Raw genomic sequence first — 24,778 nt, forward strand, 5'->3', positions numbered from 1 at the left:
TGAGAGATGGGGTGAATGACTCCAAAGAGGAATAAGATGAAGAATGCAGGAATTAAAAACAAATATTGCTGAGAGCAAGAGTATATAAAGTAGGATGGTGAACAAAGGCAGCAAGGAATAGGCACCAGAAGGGAGAAAAACTGTAATTAATAAATAATTTCTATGTAAATTTGAGAAAGACTTATAATCCCTAGCATACAATTATTTATGGTTCACTGCTGAGCAACAACACGCACTTCACTTACGGCTCAGTGCAAACTCTCAGAGATTGTTACTATTTCTATGTTGTCAAAAACTGACTGTGATTCTAGAGATCTTAATAATTACCATAATACTGGTAGCCCAAGGTTTTCTTCGTGATTAACTCTCTAATCTCATTTCCTACCTTCCTGACCATTCTTACCTTTTCTTCTACCCATTCCTTTAATATATGTACCACCCACCCTTTCTACTTCTTGTTCTCTTCTTTCTCCTTGTGATCTCATACACTCCTAAAAGTTAAAATATTTACAAAGTTTTATTGAGAAAATATAAAGCTATAATTTATTTGTAAGGAACCCACTATTAAGTCTTTAGTTATGACCTTGAGTCACTATGAGAAGGGAACCTTTTTAAAGGGCACATAATTTTTTTACCAGTGGCAAAAACGTAAAGTTAGTCTTTCATTGTTTAAACTTTCCAATATTAACTAAAAGTCCTAACACAAAACAAACTGTCAGTTATCATTCTCTACTATTTTTATGCCTAAATGACTTACCTCCTGTGATAAGATCATAATAGTAATGGTAACCCTCAGAGGTTATGCCTTCTACCCATCTGCCCTTTGAAGGGTCTTTTTTCTTTTTCTTCTTTTCTTTCTGCTGATTTGATGCAGAGGTGGGTGGGATAGTGCTGGTTACTGGTGACACGCTTGGATCTGAAATTTCTGAAGAAAGATGAGAGAAGGGTGAAGTAGCTGATGTAAATTTTTTTTCCTGTTATAAAACACTAATAATTTTATTCCAATTAAAAGCTTGACAAGGGCTTCCCTGGTGGCGCTGTGGTTGAGAATCTGCCTGCCAATGCAAGGGGACACAGGTTCGAGCCCTGGTCTGGGAAGATCCCACATGCCGCAGAGCAACTAGGCCCGTGAGCCACAACTACTGAGCCTGCGCGTCTGGAGCCTGTGCCCTGCAACAAGAGTGGCCACGACAGTGAGAGGCCCGCACACCGCGATGAAGAGTGGCCCCTGCTCGCCACAACTAGAGAAAGCCCTCGCACAGAAATGAAGACCCAACACACCCAAAAATAAATAAATAAATTAATTTTTTTAAAAAAAAAAAGCTTGACAAGATTCTTTTGGGAACTTGACATGTTATTACAAAGCCTATTTAGAAAGCTAAACATGCAAGAATATAAGAATATTCTGGAGAATTATAAAAAGAAGTGATAAGGGGAATCTAGTCTTACTAGATATTAAACATTCTGAAACTCTGATTAAACAACCAATAGTGTAAAACTGATCCAGAAGTAGACAAACATATGACTGAAACACAATAGTACAGAAACAGTTCCAACTGCATATTTCTGGTATTTCTTATTAGAGAAAAAAAAATAGTTTAACAAACGATGTTGGACTGACTGGTTAATTATTTGGAAAAAAGTAAATTTATTCTCCACTCCCTGATCCTCCCATGTTTTTACATCAATATAAATTTCAGATCAAAGATATTTACCAAAAAAACCAAAAAAATGTTAAATTTGACTGCATAGAAATTCAAATATTTGGTATGGCAAAATTAAAAACAACAAAAAAAACATAAGACAGACAAATGATAAATCTTTACAACAAATATGACAGAGGATTAATGTTCCTAACAAAGATCCCTTACATATCTAACATTCTAACACAAAAATGGGCAAAAAGTACAAAGGTACTTTAACACTTACTTCACTAATATCCAAAGAAATGCAAATACATACAATTTTTTTTGCATTAGGTCAATAATACTGAAAAGAATGACCAAATCCACAGTTGGTCAGTATGATCTATCGGATATTTACATGGGTATAAAAAATGGGTAGTTTTTATGGCTTTGCTTTTTTCCAAAGGAATAATCAGTTATTCCCAACATCAGTTAATAAAATAATTTTATTTCTAGAAAAAGTATAAATCAGCCCAACATTTGTGGAGACAGCTTGATTTCATCAGTCAATATACAAAATATATTTACACTTTAAATCTGCAATCTCACTTCTAGAAACTGAGCCTACAGAGATAAATGTGAAAACATGCCTACACAAGGGTGCTCACTGAAACATGCTTCCTAACAGTAAAAAACTCCAAGGAACCTAAATGTTAATCAGGAAGAGACTAGTTACATGAATTATGGCATTTTAATGGCATCCTATTATGGCATTTTATACCCTTTATTGAACACTTGTTACAAGTGGTCATAGTAATGAGCAATTCATACCGTTATGTTACTTAATTGTAGTAAAAATCGAAAGTCGTATCACTAGCAAGAGGCGATTCTGGTTGACCCCAAAGCTTGTGTTTCTAAACACTGTAGCCACTAAAAATAATGTGTATCTTTAATTATTTAAAAGAAAAGACGTATTTGACATATCATTTAGGGAAGAAATAAAACAACCCCCAAACAGACCACAGCATAAAATGTACAGTATAACTTTATTAAAAAAATTCTGAAGAAGTCTGGAGAAATCTTAAAAGCAGCTAGTTTTAAAAACTCTTTTCTTTGCCTATACTGTTGCACTTTTAAAGGAATACATATTCTATTTAGAAAACAAGGCTATGAAAAACATTTGATAGGAAAAATCCAATTAAATATAAAACACTAAGATTTATTTGCTCATAGGGCAGCATAATAGAATCTCTCGATCTACCTAATTGATGAGATGAATTTTCAACTACGTCTTTAATTCTGCAGGAATGCCTACAATCCTTTTTCCCCTTAAAATGAACATAAAGCTTTACCCTTATAGAAATACTACTACCCCCGCCTTTTAACTAATAATGTCCAGGATATTTTAAAAGTCTGGTCACAGACTTCCCTGGTGATGCAGTGGTTAAGAATCCGCCTGCCAATGCAGGGGACAGGGGTTTGATCCTTGGTCTGGGAAGATCCCACATGCCACGGAGCAACTAAGCCTGTGTGCCACAGCTACTGAGCCCATGCTCTCCAGCCCATGAGCCACAACTACTGAGCCCACATGCCACAACTACTGAAGCCCGTGAGCCCTAGGGCCCACGTGTCACAACTACTGAGCCCGCATGCTGCAACTACTGAAGCCCGCGCTCCTAGAGCCCGTGCTCCGCAACAAGAGAAGCCACCACAATGAGAAGTCCTTGCATTTTAACAAAAAGTAGCCCCCACTCGCCGCAACCAGAGAAAGCCTGCGTGCAGCAACGAAGACCCAACGCATCCAAAAAAGAAGTCTGGGCACAACTGTTCTCATCTGATGAGGGCAATGCCAATTAACTTAACTGTTACTCTGCTTAAAAAGTTAATCGAAAGCAGTTTTTGTTAGAAAGTAAAGAATACCATTCCATGTTGACTATTGCAACCATTATGCAAGATCAACAACTGAGATCTGGTTTCAGGATGATGGATTTGTCATGGAAGAAATGCTTTATAGAAAGTTACCAACTTAAAGTCTAAATTCAGTGACAAGATAGATACACTCCACTTAAATAATGCCTTTTATCTGGAACTGAGTTATCCTCACACCCTCAAATTATCTACCTTCCTGCTGGCGAGCATGTGGTAAAATGGGAGCCTTCATTCACTGCTGGTGAGAATGTAAACTGGTTCAACCACAGAGGAAAAAAACACGGAGGTTCTTCAGAAAATTAAAAAATAGGTCTACCATACCATCCACCAATTTACGTCTGGGTATATACTCAAAGGAAATGAGACTGGATTATGAAGAGATATATACATATTGCAGCATTATCACAGCTAAGTTATTCATAGCTAAGATAGGAAACAGCCTAAATGCCCATAAACAGATAAGTGGATAAAAAAAGATGTGGCATACACACACACACACACACAATTCAGCCATGAGAAGGGAGGATACCGTGCCATTTGTGACAACATGGATGAACCCTGAACACATTATGCTAAGTGAAATAAGCCAGATACGGAAAGACAAATACTGTATGGTATCACCTATATGTGGAATCTAAAGAAGTCAAACTTGTAAAAGACAGAGCAAAATAGGGGATGGGGGGGTGGAGGGATAAGACTGATGTTGTTTAAGGGTACAAAATTGCAATGAATAGTAAATGAGCCAGAAGTCTAATGAACAGTATAATGAATATAGACAATGATATCATACTATAATTATGTAATATGATAAATATTGCTACAATGGCAATCCCATTACAATAAATGTATCAAAGTAACACACAATGTTACATACATGTCCAATATATTCAATAAAAAAATTAAAAAGTAAAAAAAAAAAAAATCTACCTTCTAGTAGTAAAGTCACTTAATTTGTCCACACAAGGTTAATTCACTATAATTCAATTATATAAATAAACATGATTCATAGTTTTGACCATATAGATAAAGTGAACGGGGGTTATAATGCAAGGCCAATTTTTTAAATGAATAGATCCATTTAGCCAAATAATTAGAATACATAAAAACTCAAGTGTCTTGGAAATGAACCGCTGACCTAAGATAGAGCGAGGACTAGGAAACCCCAAGAGTAACACAGTTGTTGTGAATGGAGGTATTGAAAGATGAAGATTTAAAAGCAAAACAAAAGTGCACGAGCAAAAGTCCCACAGTCTAAATAGGGCTGTGATGTACAGGCAAAGCACTAAGAGTATACCGAGTATATAACCTCTGTATGGAAACAATAAGAGCTCACTTAGCATGACCTCTGATGTTACTTTTAAAACATGCTGACTCCTTTTTTACCTGACTCTAACCCAAGCCTTTTCAAATCCTCTTGGTATGCTTTCAGGGCAGCTGCCTCCATTGCAGCAAACTCCTTTGATAACTTTTCTTCTTCCTTTGCCTTATCCAGGCTTTTCTGTTTAATCTGCATAAGACACATATAAAAGTGAAAGCTAGATAAAGGGCTGATATTTACATAGAGAAATTGGCAAAGAAAGAAACAAACTAGATTACCTCACTGATCCTCTTTGCCACATTTTCCTTATGATTCTTTCCTCTTTCATGAAATTCAATGCTCTTGAAGATTAAAAAAAAAAAGAAAATACAAAGGAAAACTACACATCATAATGTTCACAGCAAAGTAACAGTAAATAAAGATATGGAACATAACAAAATTGAATTACAATTGGCAGAAAAGATAAAAATAATTCTAATGCAAATTGGTCCTTTTTATCAAATGATGCTAAGGAACTAAACCACATTATTTTTTATTATGCCCTCTGACTAGGTTTCCTTTGGTGCTTAAAATAAACTATGATGACCATATTAATAGAGAAATATACAAGGTACCCTTGATGACTAATCTAGTGAATATGATTGTAAAGAGGATTCAAACAAGACATGAAGCCAAAGGAGGAGTGGAAAAAAATCTTAACTTCAAGAAACACCTCTCAACATAAAATGTCAAAACCGGCGAGTCTCTAGAATTTGTACTGCTCTACTTGCCACAGTAGGTAAAAGACACAGAGAATAAACAATGATTCTTAGAACCTTATTCCGCCAAATTGCGAGAAAAGTAGATGTTAAAAAATTCCTCCTAAATTTTAAACAAATACTATTACTATGTGGTAATGGTACAAAATGTAAAACTTCTATGCAGGGCAATTTGGCACTATCTGTCAAAATTAGGCTGCTGTAATAGAGAACAAAGAAGCTCCTTATATACTGATGATGAAAGAGCTCCAGGATATGGTGTCCAATTTAAAAAAAAAAAACAACTGTGATGCACAACAGTGTAAACAGCATGCTACCTTCTATGCATGCTGGAATCAGAACCTATATCTATATGCCTATAGAAACAATGGACGGAAAGACAAGAAAATTTAAAGTGGTAACCTATGAGGAATGATGGTAAATGGATGGATGGGGACAGAGTCGGTGAGTGAATGCTATTACCTATTTAACAGCCAGAATGCTCCCTAAATTACAAATGTGTTGTTGTATACAATAAGAAATTTCTGGTAACTTTTCAAAATAAGTTTTGTCAATCAATTCTTATCTAACACATTTGCTGATTATTCTAAAGTACTGCTGTGAATTCCTCTTTGAAGTGTGACTTCATAAAGCAAATATTCATCCTCTATTTTTCATGTTCGTTTCCTAAAGTTGGTTATACTACACAAAGAATATTTAAGGCCTGTTCAAAAACAAATTAATTTTGTTTCTAGTTAAAGGTTAAATCAACATATATTAGCAGTTCAAGAAGAAGAAGAAGAAAGACTATCCCAGAGGGAATTATTTACTCTAGATCGGCGGTCCCCAAACTTTTTGGCACCAGGGACCAGTTTCGTGGAAGACAATTTTTCCCTGGGGTGGGGGTGGGTGGTGTTGGTTCAGGCGGTAATGTGAGCAATGGGGAGCGGCTGTAAATACAGATGAAGCTTCGCTCGCTTCCCCGCCACTCACCTCCTGCTGTGCAGCCTGGTTCCTAACAGGCCGTGGACCAGTACCACTAGAGGCCTGGGGGTTGGCGACCCCTGCTCTAGATAACTCAAAAACTTCACTGAATTGCTTGGATACTTCCAGGGAGAGACTCTCAGTGATTTGTGTAGCTTTTAAAATTTGTGGCATTTTTTTTTTTTTTTTTGTAAGGATGGCTAAGTCAAACAAAATAGTCAAGAACTTTAGCAACTATTCAAAAAGACAGAAAAAAAGCAAGACAAAACTGAAAAGAAAAAATCCTTAAACTCTTTGCAGATAATAGTAATAAATGTCTATCAAAGAAACATAACACTGTTAAAGATGGGGCTACTATTCTTCTGTGCATCCCACTCTACCAAGTAATAAGGATATGAATATACATTTAAAAGATACCCTACCGTTTATGCACTATGTACATAGAGTATGACATGCATGAGATGGGGGAAAAAAACAAAAATCAGTGGTGCTTTTTGTTTCACGTCTTAAAAGCTGAATTTGGACTAAGACATACAGTAATAATGTGCTTAAAGGTTCCTATTTTCATATTCCATGACAAAGGTAACGATGTTCTTTCAAATTTAAGCATTTAGAGATATAAAGCTCTGCATCAAACATATTTAACTATTTCTAGAGCAGAAAACATACAAGAAAAAGTACAATAATGTCGTTTCTTTCTACATATTAAGGGTTTTGTGCTTTTACTTTTCTTTGTATATGACAACATTACAAACAGCACCATCATAACGTAGGTGTTTCATAAACATTAATGCGATTACCCACGCAATGTCCAGTTCCTGAATGTGACTGAAGGGCCATAGAGAAATAATTTGGCTTAGTACATAATCAAATTTGGGCTGATGAAAAAGAAGAAGGCTCACAGCTTTCCTACAAGGAATGAAAAGACAACAAAAATTGTTCGATGTTTTGAAAAATCAAGAGCAATGTATATGAAAGTGTTTTGTCAGCTCCGAGTTTAGATCAAAAAGGAACATTTCACATGAATACAATATTATGAGAATCTTTAATACAGGAATTATCATACAGGCCTATTGTCCGCTATCCAGCACTTGCAGTAATCACAGAATTTCTTTGGTTGGGACTTCCAGTAGTCCGCCCTGGAAAAGGAAAAACAAGTTTAAGTTTATTTACAATTTAAAAAGGTAAATTTTTGCATGATTTACAACTTCTTAAAGAGTCTGAAATATAAGCCTCTGCTACTGAATCTTGACTTGTTACACACAGCACCCTGCTTTATTATTTAACTGACAGAAATCAGTCAACTGAAATTCTGTTGCCACTAGAGTGGAAAAAGTCCGCACCAGATTTAAAACGCCCTTAAACAAAATAGCTTTTAAAAAAAATGCCTCACTGTCATCAGTGTGAAGAAATAAGGAACATCTTGGAGAAGATTATCTATTCTTTCCATTCCTTTCTGGCATTTTTGTAGATTACTGTTAATTGAAACATGAAGAAACTCATAAAGTTCACTTTAAATCAAGTTATTTCTACCCAAAGAACAAAGCATAAGACACCTCTGGTGAGAGACTGTGGTTCCTCTGAGACTATCAGTTAATACAGTTTGTTCTTGAGCCTCATGGCAAAAGAGAGTTGGAAAAACCAAAGGATCTCTCGGCCGGCAAGACCAAAAAATAAAGAATAAATTCATAGGCTAACCAAGGCTGGCCGCTTCTAGTAGGCAGAGGAGGCAGCGGTGGTCACAGCCCAACCCTACAATTTCACAATACCCCACGGTTCAAGCGCTACGGAAACCAGAAGGATGCTCGCGGCCCCCGACCGTGTAGGTGGCGGGAGCGCTCCGTCGCTTTGCGGCGGCCGTCCAACCTCCAGGGGCCGCCAGCCTCCCTCCCAGAGCCCGTGCTCCAGGCCCCCAGGGCGCTCCGCGGGGTAGCGTCCCCACCCCGCCCAGAAAACCGGCCCCGCCTGTCCGCTGCCGGCCCCGAGCGAGTTAAAGGAGCGTCCGTCACGCCCCCCGGCCGAGGGCGGGGGGAGAGGGGCGGGGGGAGAGGGGTGGTGGCGGAGCGAGAGACCCGGAGGGGGAAAGGGCCGCCCGGAGAAACAAGACCTCGTTGGTTAGAGCCTGAGACCCGACTCACATGACAGGACCAGCCGCTCCGCGGGTCGCTCCGGGCCCGGCTGAGGCTCGTGTTCCCCACGCGGGGCGAGTCGGAGCCCTGCTCACCGCGAGGCCCACCGCAGCCTCCGAGCCCGGACACCTCCCTTCTTCCCCAGGACCAGTGTTCCACGGTTCCCAACTACGGGTGCCCAGACGACTCAATCCGCGTTCGAAATTTCCTCTCCTTCCCCTCCCCCTCCAGGGGCGGTACTCCCGGCTCCGGAGAGGTGGGGTTGCTATAAACGGGTTGAGGTCACCGAGAAGGGGCGAAAGCGCGACGGGACCTGAGCTGAGGACGGGAAGCTCAAGCCTCACGTCCCCGCGTCATCCCGCCTTCTCTCTTTTTCCCTGAGATCCAGAACCTCCACCCTTCTTCTAGGCTCGCTGGCTCGTGGCCGAGGAGCTCGCGCGCCGCCTCCGCCCCGAATGCAAACAGCTGTTCCCAGAGACGTCGCCGCCCTCAACTTTGCCAACTAGTCCGCACGCACTTTGACCAGCAGAGCAGCCCGGACCTGTAGGCTGGGGGCCGTTGGCGGAGTTAAAAAAAAAAAGAGGTGAAACAGCTGGTTTCGGAGCCGAGAGTCGCTTGGCTTGGCCTCAGAACTTTCCTGAGGCGGCGGAGCGACCCAGCCCCGCCCCCCGGACGCCCGCGCGCTCGGGTCGGGCGCGTTCCCTGGCTCGCGAGCGCGTGGGCAGCGGCGGTAGCGACTCGGGTGGCGCAGAGGCGGCGGCGGCTGGAGTGGCGGTGGGCGGTGGAGCTGGGGAAGCGGCGGCATTTGCGCTTGTCAGGTGAGTCACCGCAGCCATCTCAGCAGCACTTCCCATATGGTCTAGCGGTTAGGATTCCTGGTTTTCACCCAGGCGGCCCGGGTTCGACTCCCGGTATGGGAACGCTGTAACCTTTTTAGAAATGGACAGGGGGGACTAACTCATTTTTATTTCCAGTGGCTTTGGCTCTTTTTTCCGCCCCCTACCCCAGGTGATTTCGTGGAAAACGCGCGTTAGAGTAGTTGTTAGTGACGCCGTGAACTGGGCTGCGGCTTTGGGAGACACGAGTGCCGCGCCGGGCGGGCTGGAGGAGCGAGTGCATTCGGGGTTCCTCTGCTCCTGCGGGGCTGAGCGGCGGGGAAGGAGTTTCACTTTCCCTGGGGCCGCCCTCCGGCCCCCGGCCGTCCCTTTCCAAGCGCTCGGGAGGTGATGATTAACTCTGGCCTCGGCTTATCTGCCCTCAGTGCTCCCCTCGGGCCCACACCCTCCTCCTCGGCCGGCCCCTTCTGACGGTCCCAAGCAAAGTGGGGCGTGTTGCCCCCTGCCCTCGGCGCCCGGGAGCCCGCGCCCGGCTTGGAGCCCTGTTGTTTCGGCCGGGTGTTGACTAGAAACACCCCCGACACAAAGCAGCCCCCTGGCGGGGGAGGGGGGGCGCGGGGAGGCGCCGAGGGCGGCCCGGAGATCCTCGGTGCCCGCGGGTGCGCTCTCCCGACCGCGCAGCTGCCCGCGGCAGCCCGATTGGCCGCGTGTCCACCCCGGGCTCCCGCGGCGCCCGAGCCCCGCCCCGAGGCCGGCCTGCGAGGTCATCCCAACTTGACATCGGGGGCGCCGGCCGTAGTTCTCAGAAAGTACCCCAGACTCTGGAGCCACAGACTTGAGTGTTTCTGCTCGGGAAGGCCTCTGGGGAAGGGCGTCCGTCCCGTTCTCCGCCCACGCCTTGCCCCCCCCCCCCCGCCAAAACACACACACGCTGTGGAGAAGAAAAATACCACTAGGATGAGATGTCTTTAAAGAAGAAATGTGACTTTCCAAGAGGGTCTAACGTTTTGAGCGCCGCGGATAGAAAATCCTGGGGTGGAGGTGGGGCTTGGAAGAGAGAAAATTGGCCCGAGACTGGGGAGGGGATGTTATAACAAAGTTTCACTGTATTTTTAAATATAGAAGCCCTGTGTTTATTACAAAGAAGGGGCAGCTGTGTCAGCAGCATGTGAGCTGTAAATGAAACAAAAGCGTTATCTTAAATGCAAGCTGAAATTAGAAAATGGGGTGAGCTCTAATGTTTAGTCTGTTGGGCCTCCGGGAACAAATGAAGAAGGAAAAAGTGGCTCTTGTGGACGGGTCTCTGGTCAGTGCCATTACGGAGAGCAGAAGAATTAGTTGTTAGTATGTGCCTTCCCAAACTGTGCTTGATAGTTTTAACTGCACAGTGAATTTAGAAATAATCTGTTAGTGTGGACGGTATGATTAAGGATGAATTACGTTCACATTGTAAATAACCTTCCACAACTAAAAATGTTTTAGATCATCTTCATTAGTTCAAATATTTGAACGTTTTCTCTACACCAAGCATCATCAGATACTCTTGGAAGTTAACTGATGTTCAGGTTCTTCATGTTAGGAGGTTGTGGAGAGAATCCTGAATGGAGTCATATTTTGGCCCTTTTGATTAGCTGTACGACCTTGTGGTAGATCTTTCACCTTCTCTGTGCTCTGGAATTGTTGAGCAATTCTTGTGTCGGTAGTAAGAGTGGAAAAGTTTCATTTAAATAGAGGATTGTGTCATTGTTCAGAAACCATTTACTAAAGAATTAGGCCTGAGTTTGGAAGGATGGAAAGATCCTTCTGCCTTAATTGCCTTCAGAAGAGCTTCAATCTTGACCTCGCATTTTCTGACGACTTGGTATCAAATTGTGCTAAAATGGATGTGATTATCAACTGAGCACCCGGTATAATTGCAAATAGCTTTATATATATTTGAGGGTATGCTGAGAGGAGTAGTTTGGTGATAATATCTCTGTCCAAGACATAGACTTATATATTGTTGTGTACCAGGCACAATTGGCTAGGGCAGCATCTGAGTTGCAGAATTCCTTCAAGAGCACATAGGTGAGAAGTCACTTCTACTCAGGGAAGAGGACTAGAGACCAGACAAGGAAGGGAGAGTGTTTGCCCTGGACCTTGAAGAACGGGTTGGATTTCTCCTGGTGGGGAATGTGTATCAGAAAGCTGAGGTTGGGGCAACAAGTGTGAGGCTGGCTAGTAGCCTGGCTGGGTGGGAACACACAGTGCCTGGAGGGAGAGCCCTGGGGATCAAGTTGGGATAGTAAAAAGGGAATTTTAACTGGATAAATTCTGACTAGGTAACAAGTTGTTCTATGGCATTTATGTCACTAGACTTTTTAAAACATTTTTTGTCTCTTTGAAGAAACTAAATATAGCATAATATGTGAAAAATTCTTGTTTTTTTTTTGAGTCAAACAATATAGAAACATGTAGAATATTTTGTGCCCATGGGTTTTGTGTTTAGCAATTAGATATTAATTTTTAACCAATGGAGTGGAGAAAATCAATTAACATTTAAAAGAATGAAATCTAGGTTTAGATTATGAGAATGATCTGCAACGATATTCTTGCTGGAAATCGTCTAAGACAGAGCTGCTAGTTACTGTTGGTGAAGCATACACCTTAAATTGGTCAGGACTAGGTGATAAGTTTGTAAGGATTCATTCATACACTTGTGCCTTGCTTCCAAAACGCCATTGGTAGTCGTTTTATGTGTTCTCTCTTGAGCCACAAAATAAAGTGATACTAAATGAGTGGTGTGGATTACGCAAATAGTCTCTTTACTATTTGTTACTATTAGGTGCAGCTAGAAGATGTACGACAGTTCAGTAAACGTTTGCATAGATGAACACCTGTACGTAAAGAAATACAAGGGATGGGAAAATGACGATGGCATTTTAAAATCCAAAGACTTTACCGTGGTCTCTGAGCCTAACATTGTCTAGCCTCTGCTTGGCTCCCCAATGCCACCTCCTCCCTCCTCTCCCTCTTCATTGTACTTTAGCTGCACTGGCTTCCTGCTTTTTGTTCCTTGAATGTGCCATACTGGTTCTTTTCACAGTCTTATGTCTTGCTGTTTCCACTGCCTGCAGTATTCCCCCTCCAGCTCTGCACATCTCACTCCTGTCAACGTTACCTTATCAGAGAGGCCTTTCTGTCTACCCTCACTAGAGACTCCCTTTTCTGTTTACTGTCTGGTTACTTTATGCTGTTTTATTTTCTTCTTTTTCTTATCTGAAATAAACATGTTTGTTCCTGTTTATTTCTTGTCTTATTCTACTAGAATATAAGTTCCATGAGGGTAAGGATACTGTGTAGTGAGATCACTCTTGTTCTGTAAGAGTCAAACAGTAATGAAGAAGTTGGTACCATCATAGGTTGCTGGGGGAAATGTAAAATGGTGCAGCCACTTTGGGAAACTGTTTGGCACTTCCCTCAAAATGTTAAACATAGAGTTGCCATGTGACCCAGCAGTTCCACTCCTAGGTATATACCCAAGACAAATTAAAACATGTCCACGCAAGAACTTGTACACAATTGTTTATAGCAGCATTCATAAGCAGAGAGTGGAAACAACCCTAATGTCTGTCAACTGAGGAATGAATGAATAGAATGCGGTGTATCCATACAATCAAATATTATCTGGCAATAAAAAGGGATGAAGTACTGATATATACCACAGCATGGATCAATCTCAAGAACATTATGCTAAACAAAAGAAGCCAGGTTCAAAAGACCACATTTTGTATGATTCCATTTATATGAAATGCCCAGAATAGACAAATCTGTAGAGAAAGAGGATGGATTATGGTTGCCTAGGATTGGCTGGGGTGGGGGAGGACGACACAGGGGATGGGAAGTGATTGCTAATGTAGGTACAAGGTTTTTTTTTTTTTTTAAATTTTATTTATTTATTTATTTATGGCTGTGTTGGGTCTTCGTTTCTGTGCGAGGGCTTTCTCTAGTTGCGGCGAGCGGGGGCCGCTCTTCATCGCGGTGCGCGGGCCTCTCACTATCGTGGCCTCTCTTGTTGCGGAGCTCAGGCTCCAGACGCGCAGGCTCAGTAGTTGTGGCTCACGGGCCCATTTGCTCCGCGGCATGTGGGATCTTCCCAGACCAGGGCTCGAATCCGTGTCCCCTGCATTGGCAGGCAGATTCTCAACCACTGCGCCACCAGGGAAGCCCAAGATTTCTTTTTAAGGTGATTAAGATGTCCTAAAATTACATTATGATGATTGTTGCACAGCTCTGTAAATATACTAAAAAACATTGAATTCTACTCTTTGTGTGGGTGAACTTCATGGTATGTAAATTATATCTCAGCAAAACTGTTAAAAAAAGATCGAGGCAATCAAAAGATATAGAATATTTTGTCAACATTTTACGTTTATCATTTGTATATTAAATATTTAAAAATAATAATGGAATGATTTAACACTGCACCTCTAGCTCCTAGATAGTCCAGGAATATAGCAAGAGCTCAGTAAATAACAGACGAAGGAGGCTGAAGTATACAGATAATTATGATACAGTGCATAGTGTGATAAATGCTCAGAGGAGACTAAGCCAAGGGTTACACGGGTTTGAGGGTCTCTAAAATGTCACGTCTGGGTTTGTGCGAAGAGAATGGGGAAAGGCCTCTAGGAGGCAGCATTTGAGATTGGCTTGGAAGGCTGGTTATGCTTTGCTGGTGGAGATGATTGAGCGGGAGACAAGGCTATAAGAAGGAAGCAAGCAGGAGCAGAGGTCCCTAAACAGTTGCTAGCACATTTTGGCTGAGCTGAGAGTACAAATAGTATAGGAATGGACCAGTAGTAGTAGTAGTATAGTAGTATAGTGTAAGAGTGCAAGAATAGTCTACGGTCTGTAGCAGACAATGTCAGGGCTGGCAGATCTCCTCTGATGTCTTTTTATCATCCCCCCAACCCCTAGTGTGCTTCTGATGGCTCATACTTGGGAAGAGCTGTATCCCTTACCGGCAGAGAGCTGGAAGTACCTGGGGGTTTATCCCCCTTCCCCTAATAGCTCTCAACCCGAGACTGTCCTGTCAGGAGAATATCTTTGGAGCAGGGACTTTGACTTTTCCCCTGTTCTGTATCATCAGCACTTGGAGCAGTGCTTGGCGCTTGGTGAGCATTCAGAAAATATTTGAATGAATGAATGAATGAAAACCAGGAAGTTGCAAGGTATATTCAAAGTGAAGTTTATTTCCTAAATCCCCTTGACTCATGCAGAGCACTTAGATAGGAGATTTTGGAAGGTTCTGATTGTGAAGGTCCTTGAATTTTGGAGTAAGGAGTTTACTTAGCTAAAAGAAGGAATTTCTGGTAATATAAGTTTTAATGAAATTAATTTGGCAGTAGTGTGCAGGATGAACTGGGGGATGGAAGGGTTGTGTCTGTGGTGTCCACACTGACCAGGGTTGGGGGGTCTTTTGTAGTACAGTAATAATCTAACAACTCTCCTTGCCTCTAGTGTCTCCCTAAATAGGGTGGTGGCAAAAGAATATAAAGGATTAGATAGAAGAGGTGCATTGAAGGAAAAATTTAAGATGTCAGGAGTAAATACTCCTCAAAGAAATAGGGAAGTTACGAAGCATAGATTTTTTTTGGAAAGGGCAGACAATTTTTCGATTGTTGGTCAGACAGTAAATTATTATTGCCCACCTATGTGTGTGTGTGTCTTTTTGAACACTGAAATTGTACCTTGAATTCAGAGACAAAATTAAGACTGTGAGACTGCCACCCTGTGGACAATATAACTTAGAACTAAAATCCTCAAAAATTATAATAAAACTTGATCCACTTGAAATTAACTATTATAGAACTGATTATGGTTCTTCCATATTGGTATATGTGGTTATGCTCATTAAATAGAAAGTTGAAATTAGTTTGTTTTTTGAACTTTTTCTGGGGCTTTTAAATAAACGGAATTTAAATGAAATCAGTAGCTTTAAAATGTTGCAAAGAAATTCAGGAATGCCTTTTAGATGGCATACTTCTTTCTCTAGAAATTTCATATCAAAGAGTGTGTTTTTTAAAACATGGTGGCATGTATGCCTGTTGTAAGGTGGTATTTTTTTTCTTGTATTGTATTTTTTATCCTGTTTATACATATATCCTTGAGAGTTACATTTCTTGAAAAATAAGTGAGGACTTCCCTGGTGGCGCAGTGGTTAAGAATCGCCAGCCAATGCAGGAGACACGGGTTCGAGCCCTGGTCCTGGAAGATCCCACGTGCTTTGGAGCAACGAAAACCGTGCACCACAACTACTGAGCCTGTGCTCTAGAGCCTGCGAGCCACAACTACTGAACCCGCATGCTGCAACTACTGAAGCCCCCAGCCCTAGAGCCTGTGCTCCGCAACAAGAGAAGCCACCGCAATGAGAAGCCAGTGCACCACAACAAAGAGTAGCTCACACTCACCGCAACTAGAGAAAGCCTGCGCGCAGCAACGAAGATGCAACGCAGCCAAAAATAAATAAATAAATAAATAAATAAATAAATAATAATTTAAAAAAACTTGTTTTGAAGAAAACGTAGATGAATATTTAAAAAAGAGAAAAATATATGAAAGTGTACCCCATCATTTTTTCCCTCCTAAGTGAAAGTGGCTTTCCCTTCCCATTTTTATAGAGTAGGATTTTATTGTTAGAAATTCGCCATGCTTTGAAGAATTGCCTTCATACAATTGCCTTGTATTTATGTAAATAACTTGGCTTTTATTATAGGTTATTTATTTAGAAGGGCAGTCTGCTCACAAATTAAACTGGTAAACTAGCTTGAATCAAAATGAAATGGTGGGTGTGAAAAAATTGTTTGCTCTCTGCAACTCAGGAAATGGTTCTGTCTAGAACTCTGCAGAATAAAACTTTCCCAGCAGATGAGCTGCTTACAGCCTAATGTTGTAAATGGCTTACACGCTTGTTTTCCCTGAGGAGTCTGGAGGGGTGGGGTCGCCATTTAGCGCTGGAAGTTTGTGTTAGCGGTAAAGCAGAAGTGGGCTGAAGCCTCATTCTGAGATCACAGTCATGCATCCTTTCTGAATGTGATATCCAGGATGAGGAAGAGAACGAATTGACGCATCTACTGAACCCCTACCCCCTTCACTTTAGGGACCTTATGTTTTGGTCATGGAGAGATTTTCAAATATAATGTTAATGATTTAAAATATTCAAATATTTCTCTGAGTTATTTTTCTCAAAAGTGTAGCATGACAAACATGATAATAGACTTTCAATATTAGGTTTTGTTTAACCTTTTCAAAGTAAGTAGATGAGATTGTGACTTTTCTGAACTATTTTTTCCTACATTTATATCTTATATTCCACAGTTGATGTATACTGTGTGATTTGAAGTAGACTATTAATGGTGAAAATGCAAATGCTTATCTAGGTCTGCAAGGTACATTGCCATATAAAAAACAGTATTATTGAGATACTGTTTAAGGAAAATAACTTTCAAAATACTTCATGGTCTATTTGCTCCTTTCCTAAGTATTGGGGCGAAGAGCCAATAAAATTAGAGGTATATTTCTGTTTTCTAACCTTCTTTAATGGTTTAATTATCATATCATTTTTAAAACTATGGAATGAACTTACATAAAAAAATTTTTAGTTTAATATTTAGCCTGCACTTAAACTTTGTTATCACGTGGTATCTGCCTTTTTAATGCTAGAATGGTGATTCTTTTAGGATTAATGGTAGTTAGTGTTCCCTTTTACTTTCTAAGCATGGGTTCATTTTCATAACTGTAAGTATAAAACATTTTGTTCTTTGAAAAATAATTCCAGCATAGATGCCTTGAATTTTGATAATAACAATAACAACTGTCTCATGAGTTTTGCGTGTCTGTTGGGTGTGTGTTTACAAATCTTAATAGGTCTTTTATTTTAGAATGCAAACTATTCACTATTAAATAAATACCTTTGATTTGAACCTTTTTTTTGCCTTATTTTAGATGTCTAGGGAGGTACTTAGTGACTTCTAGATCCAGAGGGTCTTCTAGATAGTCTTAAATCTTTACTTGTAGTTTAATCTTTTAATTTAAAGTTTCTTTTGGGTTCAAAATCCCAAGATCAGGATACATTTCTGATTTAGGATGTGTTGATATATTGCTTTGTGTGAAGCTTTTTATCTGTTTCCAGATTTAATTAAACACTTAATTCAAGTTTTCAAGGTTGTAATGGGATTTGTTTTGCCCCAGCTTTCCTAACATCTGTGCTTATCACTGATACCTTCCTATGCCAAGGGACTCAGTGACCCTATTACCTGGGAAGGGTGGGGCCCTGCCACTGAGTCATCCCCTGAGTAGGACAGGCACTGACCCAGTCACAGAGCTGAAGTGGAAAGGAAGAGTATGATGGGAAGGGTCTGTCCCAGAAAACAGGTGGCAGGTAGGGGGAGGGGAAGCATCCTGATGGAAGGCCGAACATAGGCTTAAGGAATTCAAAACTTCATGCAGGCAGTTGGCATCAGGAAATTTCAGATATGAGTGGGAATGCCTTTTCATTATTTATTCTCCTTGTTCTTTTTGCCCTTTCACATGAACCACAATTTTTTTTTAATTAACTGAGTTATTTTTTTGGCTGCGTTAGGTCTTCATTGCTGTGCGTGGGCTTTCTCTAGTTGCGGCGAGTGGGGGCTACTCTGTTGCGGTGCACGGGCTTCTCATTGCAGTAGCTTCTCTTGTTGCGGAGCACGGGCTCTAGGCATGCGGGCTTCAGTAGTTGCAGCACGCGAGCTTAGTAGTTGTGGCTCGCGGGCTCTAGAGTGCAGGCTCAGTAGTTGTGGTGCACGGGCTTAGTTGCTCCGCGGCATGTGGGATCTTCCCGGACGAGGGATCAAACCCATGTCCCCTGCATTGACAGGTGGATTCTTAACCACTGCGCCACCAGGGAAGTCCCCTGAACCACAATTTTATTGTCCCTTAAATCCTGCTTTGAAAGACTGTTTCTTCTTTTCTATTTTCAATACCTTCTAGAATTGTCTTTTGCTAGTTCATGGAGCATATTTTAAGAGGGCTTTTTACAAGTTTGTAGGAAGAAGAAAGCACATAAAGTTTATATAAAAGCAAATCTGCCACCTCACACTCATTAGGATAGCTACTATCAAAAAAACCCCCAAAACAAAAAGCCAAATAACAAGAGTTGGTGAGGATTTGAGGACATTAGAGCCCTTGTGTTCTGTTCATAGGAATGTAAAATGGTACAACCACTATGGAAAACAGTTTGGTGGTTCTTCGGAAAATTAGAAATAGAATTACCAAATGATCCAGCAATTCTATTTCTAGCTATATACCCCAAAGAATTAAAAGCAGTCTCAAAGAGATGCTTGTTCTTAGTAGCATTATTTACAGTAGCGAAAAGGTGGAAGTAACCTAAGTGTCCATAAGTGGATAAATGGATAAACAAAATGTGGCGTACACTGACATGGGAATATTTTTCAGCCTTAAAGAGAAGGGAAATTCCGACACATGCTACAACATGAATGAACTTGGAGAACGTTACGCGAAGTGAAATAAACCAGTCACAAAAAGACAAATACTGCCATGATTCCACTTACATGTGGTAACTAGAGTAGTCAGAATCATAGAGACAGCAATAGAATGTTGATTGCCAGGGGCTGGGGAGAGGAGGAATAGGGAGTCGTTTAATGGATACAGAGTTTCAGTTTTGCAAGATAAAATGAATTCTGCAGATTGGTTGCAAAACAATATGAATGTACTTGTTACTACTAAACTGTACACTTCAATGGTTAATTTTACCATAATTTTTTAAAAAGGCAAATTTGAATTTGTATTTGGATATGCAAATTGTAAGAGAGTAAAAAGCATCTGTAAGGAGATTGAAGTTACTTGATTTGGTCAATATTTAGATGCTTTGGATGTAACAACGAAAAAATCAGACAAGATCCTCATGAAGCCTACCTCTTAGTGGGAAAGATAGACATTGATTGAACAAGTAAAAAGTGTGTTTGACTGTTACATGCAGAACAGGGAGACAACTAACAGAGTAGGTGGAAAGGCGGCTGTAGTGAAAAGGCTTCCCTAAGGAAATGACACTGAAGTGGGATTTGAAGGATGGGTAAGCACTGGCTAGGAGAAAGAGAGGGATGGAAAGTGATGGGAGGCTGAGGGAGTAGCATTATGCAAATGCTCCAAAGCAGGAAAGAAAGGGTATTATGCTTTGGGAAATGGAAGAAGGTGCTGAGGGCTTAATGTGAAATGTGATGGGAGATGAGGATGGCAAGTATCAGACCATATAAGGCATTGTAGGTCATGTTAAGGATTTTGAGTTTTACCTTAAACAGAGTGGTTAGACATTGCTGTGTTTCAAGCCAGGGAGTATGGAGGTGAAATGGAGTGGAAGTAAGGAAAAAAAAATGTGTCTTTTTATACAATGTACCCTTTAATTATAAATTACCTGCTTAATCTGGTGCTTGAATGTCAGAAGGATAAGTGGTTCAGTTATGTTTATTCAGATGATATATTGGTTGCCAGTGTGGCCTGTTAATGTGGTAAGATGTACTTAAAGGGTGAATTTAAGGGAATTGTCAAGGGTAATTGAGTAGAGGCGATTTTTACCTTTATATTCTGACTTGTTAGTTGAAACCGTAGAAATGGATGAGTTTGCCAAAGGGAGAGTCTGGAGTGAAAAGAGGCTTTTCAACGGAATCTTTAGGACATCCAGTGTTTCAGTCATGAGACAGAGGAAGTGGGGCAGAGAAAGCTGAGGAAGAGTAGTGCAGCATTGGGGGAAAACCAGGAATGAGACTTATGAGTCTAACAAAACAAGTTCTGAAACTGTTAATTGGGTTTAGCCCAGTGTGGTCATTGACCTTAGTTAGAACAGATTTAGTGGCATAGTACAGGCAGGATTAGATGAGATAGACAAGAATGAGTCAAAGAATGGGTGGGAAATGAAGAAATGGAGTATAGACAAACCTTTGAGGAAGGTTGGCTGTGAAGGGAGTGAGAAAGGATGGTAGAAGGGATTGAGGTGTATGTGACAGTTGGGGTGTCAAATAACGGAAGTTTTTTTTTTTTTTTTAAAGAAAAGCTTGAATTAAGATAAAAATCTTATTTAGATCTGTGAAATATTTGAAAAATGTATTACACACCTTGCTGATTCCCTATGCAGGATCTACTGAATACAGATGTGAACCCATTGACCTAATCTAGATATGGTATTGTGGGACTGTGTACATACAGGTGCAATCAGAGCTGCCTGGTGAGGTACAAAGGTCTGTTTGTCACTATACTAATTTCTGGTCATCTGGGCAGTAAATATTGCAGAATCCTGGGTTCACTTAAGACCAACTAATTTGAGTCTTTGGTGTAGGACTCAGAAGTGTGTGTGTGTGTGTGTGTGTATGTGTGTATGTGTGTGTCTTTAGATGATTCTCATGCATCTGTTCTGTGGACTGTCTTTGGAGAATCGTCCCAAGAATGTTTTACTTTGAAGTCTTCTGAATCCTTTTTTTTAAAAAAACACATTTATTTATTTGTTTGTTTGTTTATTTTGGCTGCACCGGGTCTTAGTTGAGGCATGCAGGATCTTAGTTGCGGCATGCAAACTCTTAGTTGCGGCGTGCCTGCTGGATCTAGCTCCCCGACCAGGGATCGAACCGGGCCCCCTGCATTGGGAGGGCGAAGTCTTACCCACTGGACCACCAGGGAAGTCCCTGAATGCTTTTTAATAGCTCTATCATGAGGATTAAATGAGGTATGTATGTCAAGCACTTAGCAAGGACAGATTTTCATAATTTTGTCTGCCTGTATGATTGGAGTAGTGGTAAAGGGTTTTTGTTTTTTAGGATGAACCTAGCTTGATCTTTTTTCCTGAGGGTAATACACGTTCCCCGTAAGTCCTTCTTTAGCCACTTTTCATACTTCTTCCCTCCTCCCTGCCCTCTAAGGGCCATGGTGCTTCCTCCTATTGCCTTGCCTTTGTTTGGTCCTACAGCTTCCTCTGCTGATAGTATTCTGCCCCAGACTTTTCCATGACTGCCACCTTATCATTCAGGTCTCAAAGCAGCTGTCATGTTTTCTGAGCGGCCTTCCCTTATCTAAAGTAAGTTTTCTTGGTCACCCTTTGTCACTTTGTTGATTTCCTTCATATGTGGGCAGGGACTGTGTTCGAATTGTTTACTTGAGTCCACAGGTAAACTGACTATATCCTGAGTCTACAGAAGAGTGCCAGGCACATGGAAGCTACTTAAATACCAAATAACACAGATGAATAATACAAATCATAAAAATTTTACTAACCGGCACAAGTACTGTTAGCTTTCAGTTGATACTGAAATGTGGACCATGTATGTATAAACGTCAACTGTGCAGTGATACATACTGTTTTCTAACTTGCATATTTCATGTAAATATATTGTGGAGATTTTTTTTTGGTACACATTTTATATAGATAATCATTCTTAACAGCTGAATAATATGGTACGCTCCATATAATGAGATACGGTTTCTGTAACACCTAATTTATGTAACAGTCTGTTTTCAATTTTTTACTATTTTGAACAATGGTACTGAATTTCTCTCTGTATCTTTGTATATGTTATTTGTTTTGTTAGAATAAATTACTGAGACTGAAAAGGTACATAAAGACCTTTTGGGGACTTCCCTGGTGGTCCAGTAGTTAAGAATCCGCCTTCCAATGCATGGGATGCGGGTTTGAGCCTTGGTCGTGGAACTAAGATCCCACATGCCACAGGGCAACTAAGCCCGCACGCCGTAGCTAGTGAGCCTGAATGCTGCAACTACAAAGCCCGTGCTCTCTGGAGCCCGTGTGCCACAACTAGAGAGAAGCCCGAGTGCTGCAATGAAGAGTCCACGCGCCGTAACAAAAGATCCCGCGTGCCGCAACTAAGACTGGACACAGCCAATAAATAAATAAATAAATCTTTAAAAAATATAAATTAAATGGATTAAAAAAAAGACCTTTTGGTTGTGAAGTTGCCTCTGGAATGCTATTCTTGTACTCTCATAAATAGAGTATGAGACCATTTATTTCCCCATACCCTCTCTAATCATTTTACTCTTTGCTAATAGGTGAAAAATGGTATTGTTTCTGTGCTCTGAGGTTGTGAGAATGAACATCTCTTGTATTTGGCCGCATTTTGTGAAGTCCCTCTTCATGCCCAATGCCCATTTTTCTAATAAGAGTGTTTGATTCAATTAATAATAGTTTTTTCTTTCCTCCACATTACGAAAGTTTTTAAACATGCAGCAAAGCTAAAGTTTTATAATGAACACTCACACACCCACTACCTAGATTTTATCATTAACAGTTTATAATATTTGCTTTACCATACTTTTATCTTTCTATCTAAAGTAAATTGCAGGGACGTCCCTGGTGGTCCAGTGGGTAAGACCCCATGCTCCCAGTGCAGGGGGCCTGGGTTCGATCCCTGGTTGGGGAACTAGATCCCGTATGCATGCTGCAACTAAGAGTCTGCACGCTGCAACTAAGACCGGGCGTAGCCAAAATTAATTAACTAATTAAAAAAAAAAAGTAAATTGCAGGCATTAGCACATTTCCATCTAAATACTTTAGCATGCTTATCACTGACTATAGTTTCAATATTTGTTCACTTTTTTTCCTATTGAGGTACAATTTTTGTAAAATTAAATCCATGAATCTTTTTAGTTTAAACATTTTATTTCAATTTAAAACAATTGGATGTTCATTGGTCAACCTTTGAAGAGGACAAGGCTGTTTTCTTTGAGAATGAGCCCACTGCTGCATTTCCGTATTGCATTGCCTTCCTTATACAGCCACGGTATATTGCCTAAGATTTCTAGTTGGTTTTTTAAATGGAGCAAGAACTTTATTTTTTGTAAAGCATTTGTTGAGTTTCAACAAATGTTTTTGCCTGGGTAAGCCAAACCTAAGACTAAGTTTTGTTTCTTTTTTCTTTTTTTTTTTTAAAAATTTGTCATATGTTCCCCCTAGTTTATCCTTTGCCTTACCTTTGGTTATGGTGCTTTTAGATTTTTATGTAGTCAAATGTCATTCTTTTCCATATCTTTTTTTTCTGCTGTTTGTGTCATACATGGAAAGACATTCCTTACTGAATAGTATATAAATGTTTATATTTTCTTCTGGTCCTTTTTTTTTTTTTTTTTTTTTAACATTTAAATCTAATTGGAATAATGTGATACAGGTTTTTTTTTTTTAATGATTAGCAGTGGTTTGAAATTGTTAGCTAATACTGTCTAATGAACCCTCTTCCCTTCTGTGGGTTTTTTTTTTTTTTCCAGACAAAATAGGATTTAATGTTTTTGTTGATGCCGTTTTTATTATAACCTAAGTTTGTATAGTATCAGATTTCTGTTTTTGGTAGTATCAGATCTCTTTTTTAAAAAATTTATTAAAGTAGAGTTGATTTACAGTGTTGTGTTAATTCCTGCTCTACAGTAAACTGACTCAGTGATACACATACATTCTTTTTTATATTATTTTCCATTATGGTTTATCCCAGGATATTGAATACAGTTCCCTGTGCTATCCAGTAGGACCTTGTTATTTATCCATTCTATAATAATAGTTTGCATCAGATCTCTTTTTAAACAATATCCTATTCTGTTTAATCTATTTATTCCTACATTTAGCTACTTGAGATAATTTATTGTCTGGTAAAGTACATCCTTTTTTTCTTTTTTTTTTTTTTTTAAGATTTCCTCACTTTTCTTATTTTCTTTCAGATGAACTTTAGCAGAGTCTTGAAGGATGGGGTGAAAGGATGGTGGGGAAACAACAGCAAGAGCCAAGGCAGAGAGATCAGTAAATCCTGGGGACTTGTTTCTTTAATTTGTAATTGTCTGAATTCTTAATCTGTGTAGCAGATTACACGTGCTTATTTTAGTATCCTTAAATTTGGGAGATGTCTCTAGGGTGATTGAAACTAAATTCTAAAGTTCAAAATATTTATGGGGTTTTAAAAGTTTGGGATGTTATAGAAAGGGCATAGGATTCTAGGGTGAGAATGGTTTTAAATCCCTGCTTTAAATGAGCAGGTCATAATTTTTGAGCAACTATATGTATCACCTATGCGGTTATTTTTCATGATTCTGTGGGTGCGCTGGCTGCTTCTTCAGAGCTGACTCAGCTAGGGCTGGATGCGTAATGTAGGGTGGTTTCACATACATGGCTGGGACCTCTCTGTGTGGCTCTCATACTCTG

General features: G+C 40.3%; 2 protein-coding genes and 1 non-coding gene across 4 annotated transcripts in view; 2 read left to right on the forward strand and 1 right to left on the reverse strand.

The window, feature by feature from the left end:
• The window catches only part of WBP4 (WW domain binding protein 4), a 32,647-nt gene extending 23,768 nt beyond the window's left edge, over positions 1 to 8,879 (reverse strand). Inside the window, exons 1-5 of the mRNA XM_068526351.1 lie at positions 8,732 to 8,879; positions 7,660 to 7,732; positions 5,151 to 5,213; positions 4,938 to 5,061; positions 758 to 925 (exon numbers count right to left, since the gene is read on the reverse strand). Of these exons, the coding sequence (XP_068382452.1) occupies positions 758 to 925; positions 4,938 to 5,061; positions 5,151 to 5,213; positions 7,660 to 7,732; positions 8,732 to 8,733 (430 nt within the window). The 5' untranslated portion in view covers positions 8,734 to 8,879. The remainder of the gene's footprint in view (positions 1 to 757; positions 926 to 4,937; positions 5,062 to 5,150; positions 5,214 to 7,659; positions 7,733 to 8,731) is intronic.
• A 299-nt stretch (positions 8,880 to 9,178) lies between these two features.
• ELF1 (E74 like ETS transcription factor 1) overlaps positions 9,179 to 24,778 on the forward strand; it is a 103,952-nt gene continuing 88,352 nt past the window's right edge. For both annotated transcript variants that reach the window (XM_068526347.1, XM_068526348.1), the window contains exon 1: positions 9,179 to 9,540. The gene's annotated coding sequence lies outside the window, so the exon portion shown is untranslated. The remainder of the gene's footprint in view (positions 9,541 to 24,778) is intronic.
• TRNAE-UUC (transfer RNA glutamic acid (anticodon UUC)) lies at positions 9,571 to 9,642 on the forward strand. Its single transcript has one exon. It is a non-coding gene; the product is annotated as a tRNA-Glu (tRNA).

This window comes from Eschrichtius robustus, chromosome 18 (assembly GCF_028021215.1).
Source record: "Eschrichtius robustus isolate mEscRob2 chromosome 18, mEscRob2.pri, whole genome shotgun sequence".
In the NCBI taxonomy this organism is placed as follows: Eukaryota; Metazoa; Chordata; class Mammalia; order Artiodactyla; family Eschrichtiidae; genus Eschrichtius; species Eschrichtius robustus.